The 6,701-nt window shown below is 35.4% G+C and overlaps 1 protein-coding gene across 1 annotated transcript; it reads right to left on the reverse strand.

Moving 5' to 3' along the window:
• Nucleotides 1-45: 45 nt before the first annotated feature.
• Nucleotides 46-6,585, reverse strand: LOC137408205 (large ribosomal subunit protein eL24-like). Its single transcript, XM_068094613.1, has 5 exons — nt 6,526-6,585; nt 6,341-6,416; nt 5,565-5,653; nt 3,172-3,330; nt 46-246 (listed from the first exon to the last, which is right to left on the reverse strand). Exons 1-5 carry the CDS (start codon nt 6,528-6,530, stop codon nt 105-107), a joined length of 471 nt encoding a protein of 156 aa, XP_067950714.1. The 5' UTR covers nt 6,531-6,585; the 3' UTR covers nt 46-104.
• Nucleotides 6,586-6,701: the final 116 nt, after the last annotated feature.

The raw sequence follows: 6,701 nt of genomic DNA on the forward strand, positions 1-6,701 counted from the left end.
ATTTTGGTATTGTTTCTTTAATAGACAGCAATAATAACTGAGTGATAAGGTGAAGAAGGCATTAACCATCATATTTATTTGAAAATAATATAACAAGATGACAACTATCGCTTTCCTCCAACACGACCAGTGCTCTTTCCAGCGCTAGCTGCAGTCTTTGGCGCCTTCCCCTTCCCCTTGGACTTTGTTGGCTGTGGTGCAGGCTTCTTCACGACAGCCTTTGCCTTTTGTTTTTCTTTATACGCCCTAGAAATAGAATTAAATAATTCAACACAAGCGATTTGCAATAAAACACGCACACAGGTGTTATGAAATGTTGCTACTACACCAATCCTCAGCGAGAGACAATTTTGCTTCTATAGCATGGTTCACACTGGACGCAAGATTGGGGACTGGTCAAATTACATTGCTGTCTATGCTGTTGGAAAGTTTGCACACACACACACGCACACAGAGCTTGGATTAACTTTTTTTATATCCTACATGTTTACAGACAGATAAGAAGCGACCTAAAGTTGGGACACTTTCAGATTCCAGATGCCGATGTGTAAGTGGAATATGGTATTCGGATTGCATTTTGTGCCGCTGAGAATGGTTGAAAAATTAAGGTAGTTTAGGACAGGTATGGCCGATTAAAATCATCCTAAAAATCATGTTAGATGATTTTTTTCATGTAAAAAAATGGGACTTTTAGAGGGTCTACTGTGAATATGAACTGCACAACTTCATCAAAATTAAAATCAAAACAACTTTTAATAAATTAAAGTGATGTAAAGTTGTTTTGTTATGTTGCTAATGTTTTGCGGCACATTTCAACAAAATAAGATACAGTGCACCCTCGAGATACGATTACCCTGATATACGATTTTTTCACCTTACGAAGTCAAACATTGTGATATCTTCACCTCGCTATACGAATTTTATTTCACCATACGAATTTGAGAAAAGTTTCGCCCAAGTTAAAATTTGGCCGTCGGTGTGCTCATAACACACGTCGAAATAAAAAAGACACCGAAATATAGTTTGCCGAAAACATTCTTGGAACATTTAGAAGAGACACGATGATCGACTTCTCTCATATCCGCGTGGAAAATTTCGTGTAAAATGCACAAGCGAAAGCAAATATTCATTTGTAGCGTTATTATAGCTTTTACTATAAATTTTTAAGTCAGCATACGTATATAACTACAAGTATCTACATTTAATTCGTTATCTATGGAATCTGAGACCGATACAAACGTTACAAAACGAAGGAAAATTGATTTCTATGTCAACAAAGTTGGATGTCGTAAATAAGAAGGGACACGTATTATCAACATTGTCAAGGAATATGATCGCAACCAATCAGCATTTGCAATTATTATTAAAACAAGAACTCCATTAAAGCAAGCACAAGAAAGAGCTTCCGACTGAAGATTTGAATGAGCTAGGTCATGCACGCGATCAGCATTCAAAAGGAGCAACCATTTAGTAAAGGCGAGGATGTAGAAGATACAGAGAACCCCACATTCGCAGAAATATTTCAAGTGTTTAATTTACTGATGTGGACTGGTACATTAAAACAATGCATGTATAATATATATTATTTATCTCTTGTGTGGCATTTTTTCATATTTTATTCATTTTATTTGTTTCCTTTTGATTTTATGTTTTATTCTCTTGTTTAACCATGTCTTTGCATATGGGCTTGTTATCTTCTACGTGAATACAATTCATCGTATGTATGTAACTTATATAACTAGCTACTCAGGATAGCTGACGCATCCACATTACTTTCTGAAACTTGCTAAAGCCCTGTCCCCCCTAGGATATAAATACGTACAAACTTTGTATGTATGGTTACATTGATTCTTGTGCACATTTCATACAAGATAAACTACTGTACCACATTCTCTGGATCCTTTTACATGCGCTAGCTAGCAATTTTCTGCATTGCACCATCAATTTTTTCGTAGAAAAGGTAGAAGAATTGGACAGGAATGGACAACTTCTTTTAGCCTGCTAAAAAATTCCAATTCATTACGTTTTAAAATGATTTTCAAGTGTACAGCACCATAATTAGCATTGATACGCTTTTGCCTCATCTCTGCTTTACTCGCTACATGTACCAGCTAAAGCCACGTTACTCCAAAGGTATGTACGTCCTGTATAGAAAATAAAATTTTATTTTTCTTTTCGGTAGCCATTAAATGGTCAAGTGTGCGAGGGGCCGCTTTCTATAACTGCATCGCTTGGCCTTATTGATTTAGGTTGAAAAAGGTTTCAAACAGATAGGCTAAAGTTTATAGTGAAAGTGAAAATAGGAACTGCTGAAGGATAAAATTTCGTGATAAAAAGTTGATACATACTAAAACTTAGTTTGAAGTGTAGGTTTAGCAAGCTAAACTTACTTGAAGTGAATTCAAAGTTTATGTTTTGCGTACCTTTTGAAGGCAAGAACTCCTTACCGTACGTACTGCATTTGGTATACACATAATTTTGCGTTTTATTGCAGATCATAACCATTAAATTACACTAAATAAAATACAGTTACTGTAGGTAACTATAATTACTAAAGTTAACATACTATTTTGTTGCTAATAGTCAATATTTACACATTTTTATAAAAAAAATTGACGATTTTTACCAGGGGGTGTTTGCATTGTTTAATTACAATGGTCTCTATACCCCGATATACGAATTTTTCACCATACGATGCCAACCCTGGAACGAATTAACATCGTATCTCGAGGGTGCACTGTAATAGTATGTTAGCGGTTATGAAATTTTTGATTAAATTTTTTTAGCTGTTTTTTTGATTAAAAAAATTATGATTTTTCCAACCCTGCTTTAGGACCTTCTAGGGTGCACAGAGTACGGAACAACTGTTTTCATCAAGGTTCCACAGTAACAGACAGCGTGCACAACAACAAACCTGCTTAGTGAGTGTCAACAATGGTTTATTGGGTCCATTTGCAGATCACTCTTTAGTTAAAGTAATGTATGCACTGAGCAGATTCATTGCAGAGACTAGCCTCAAGTTTATGCAAATGCCTAGACCTAAGCAATCACACATCAGAATACTATTGTTCAACAATATTTACTATTTTATGTGGACTGCAAATAGATGGGACAGGAAACCGAAAAACAGCCTTCAAACGTGAAAACGAAACTGAGCTTAGTTTAACCAACCTAATGGCCTGTTCTCTCTGTGCTTTCCTGACCTCAGGCTTTTGGTTCCTCTTGGCCATGATTTCACTTATAGTCGCACCTGCTACAGCCTTCTGAAACTTTTGCGTCTTGCGAGTTTTCCTCTTGGTAATCTCCTCTACCTGACCCTTTTTGTGTTTCCTACCGAAACCAGTAAACGCTAAATCAACATTGAAACACAACTGAATAATGCTAAATCGAGACTTTCTACTATGTTTTACATTGGTGAGCATTCAATTGATATTAACCAGCTGTACATCTATTCACAACACTAGCAACTTTACCTAGGTAGTTGTACAAAGCATACCAGATGTGCAAATAGTTTCAAATTTGCCTTCATTCACAAAACACGAATTATCTCTCAGCTTGTTGGCGATACAAGAACAGAACATTTTATAACGAAAGATGTTTTACATTGACTTTGCTGAAAATGTATAAAAGGACTAACACCATCTATATATTTTCACTGACTATTGCAACACAACAATATCTCCAAAGACGTTTACAATTTTTGCAACAAGTTTGTTTTACTTGATATCACCATTTCGCTTTCACAAATTGGTTTCTAATGATTTAAACTGTGTGAGTGACTGTCATCGTAACTTATATACTTGTTTCAACGTGTTCTTTCCGGTCTTTGACATTTTGTGTAGAGTTTCTAGTAGCCATTAAACAAGAACTTGACTAGCGCATCAATTTAAACTTTTTCGCTATATGAGCCGTGCAGTATGACTCGCCAAGCCAAAGCGTTTGCGTATGGCCAAGAGCCACATGGTAGTTATAGTAAGCTTCGTACAGAACATTTCTGAGTAGTTAATTGATTGATCTATGGTATCTGTACTGTACTTAAACTAAAGGAAACAATTATCTGCATGCATTGAGCTAAAAGAAAATACAGCAAACACTCCTATAACATTTACCTCATGTAACATAAATTATGTGAATATTAGGTTTCTACTACATAAACAATTACATATAATATCCAATCAGGCGAGCTTTCCAATTCGACTTAAATGCTAGTTTATCTTGCCACTCTTGCGAAAGAAAAACCCGCCGTATGTGATAACTTTCGTGACATTTTGGTTTGCTGTACTAGATCGTTAAATGCGTCGAGAAAAAGAGAATAGGATAGCTGTACAATTGTTCATAAACACAAAAGCAATCAATTGCAGCAGGTTTTACAGCGTCGGTCTGCCAATCTGAATGTAGCGAGTTCGAGTTGAAAGTTATCTTTTATCCTAACTTTAATCCCTGAATACTGATAGACGCCGAACAGGTAGAACTGTGTTTTTATAGTAAAAAGATTGTTGTTTTGCATTATTGTAGGCGTACAAAATATTTATTATTAGTTTTACTTTGCGGAATAGACTTTAACGTTTAGAAAAAAGCAAATCGTTGTAAATGAATGTCAAAAATGTGCAGTCCACATCTACTAGCTGTAAAATTACCGCAATCATGGCATATAAAACCAGTGAGATTGATCATAAAAAAGTTGTCGATGCAAACCAATAATGCTGCAATTACGATACAGCCCACAAATTAAAAGAGCTAAGTCAAGTTTTTTTTGCATGACCGAAGGGATGAGTTTGGAAACACCTTGGAACGGATTAAGCATATGAAATGTATTTTACTGTTCTTATAACGTAAATGTTCATGGACCGAATTATCTACATTGTAAACTTTATTTTTTATCACAATTTCTTAGCAATGACCAATAGTACCAGAGACATTACAGCTATGGATGTTTCAATAACTGTGGATCAACAGACTGGGTATTTTGATCCAACAAGAGTACTACTGAGAGTGATTAATCATTTTTAGTAGTAATAATAATGCCTTGAGCTATAATATCGATAATTAGTTCGACTTTTACATGCTCACAGTCATATCGAAAATGGCCGAAATAACAGAGCTCATTCTGCAACATATTTGTGTTATTTTTTATACCATCACGTAGTGTAACATTTCATTTTATGCTGTTCAACTTAGTATCAAGACACTTTTTATAGACCAAAAGTGGTTCAAAAGTTATGACAACTTATATGCGCCCTAGTCATATATTACATTTTACCAAATATGTAATCATGACCCGGTAAATAAATTAACTGTAGCGAAAGAGTTAATTAACTATATAATGTGAGAAATATAAGGATTTATGTCAAATTTAAATTTGTGTGCCACCGATACTAAAAAGGCGAGTCCACCAGAATTCTAGGGCGCAATACTATACACAGACAATTTATGTGCTGAATCCCAATTTTACTCTTACCTTTTGAAACACCAATTAAATTTTTTTTACTAGTCTGGTATTATCCAAATCTTGATAGAAATTTTTTTTCTAATCAGTAAACCACTGGAAAAAGCACACGACATACCTCCGATAAAGAACAGTCCAGGAGATTTTTCGTGGGTTTCGCTTGGTCAAGTGCAACATTTTGGATTTCCTGCTCACAAAATGGAAGGACTACAACAATAGTAATAGAGAACATAAAGTAAACTCCTGTTAAACTGGGATGGATGCAATACAAAAGTTCCGCTATTTTTTTAAAAGTAGCTTGCATGCACTAATAATTGGTAAAAAACCTAGAGTTATAATATCTACAGGAACTAAAATGCTCAATCTATACCTGCTATAAGCACACTCAATACACGTTAATCAGGTGATACATTAAACTTGTGAATAGAACAGTTATATTTCATTTAGTTTGCTGATGTTCCAATTTATGAAATGTATGCTGCTAGTCTTGACATGTTGGCCAGAAGCTTGACAAGCATAAAAAGACCAAGCAAAGAATACAGTGCCAAAAATGTCAATGTTCTATCAGGCAGACTAAATGATTTTTCTTATTAGACAGGGTCTTGATTCCTATCAACCGATTCGGTATGTATAAGGACCATGAACATTTGCCAAAGTTTCTCGGCTAATGTGCGGGAAAATTACGATACCATAAATATATCATAAAAAACTTGTCTAAAGCTTGCTATAAACTTCATACAACACTATCTCCAATCATTTCAACAATATTCGTACAGTCGTACTGCTTTCATCCAGAAGCTACAGAGACAAACTAAGTAGTCCATAATTTTTTCAGCTTCCAGCACTGCCCGAATATTACAAAGCAAATGAATTATAATAATATTGGCCGCCTACCTTTCCGTCGGCCTTGATGTACCGACTTCCATGGCCTGGGTAGATCTTGAAACCCGAAAATGAACACAATTCGACCCTGCAATTATAAAATAATTGAACCACACAATCACATAGAACGCTTTAAAACGGATTGGCGCACCAAAAACAGATGTAAAGATTAAGCATAGTATTTCAATGATCCTTACTTCATCTTGACGACCGGAAAAAGACTGCCACAGGACTTCTGGGGAATAGCCTAGTTCCTAGTAGCTAAAAGTGTATGTGCTCGTGCGATTCACCCTATGCGTCTCTCAGCTAACAGGTTTTAGTTAGTTGATTGCCACTACTTTAGCGACTAAATGCTAAAAGCCATATGCTATTT

Source organism: Watersipora subatra, chromosome 11, assembly GCF_963576615.1.
Source record: "Watersipora subatra chromosome 11, tzWatSuba1.1, whole genome shotgun sequence".
Classification (NCBI taxonomy): domain Eukaryota; kingdom Metazoa; phylum Bryozoa; class Gymnolaemata; order Cheilostomatida; family Watersiporidae; genus Watersipora; species Watersipora subatra.

Coding starts and splice junctions, on each gene's coding strand:
- LOC137408205 (XM_068094613.1), bottom strand. Junction 5,654..6,340: donor ACATCAAGGCCGACGGAAAG/GTAGGCGGCCAA, acceptor CTATTGTTGTAG/TCCTTCCATTTTGTGAGCAG. Junction 247..3,171: donor CAGAGAGAACAGGCCATTAG/GTTGGTTAAACT, acceptor TTCTATTTCTAG/GGCGTATAAAGAAAAACAAA.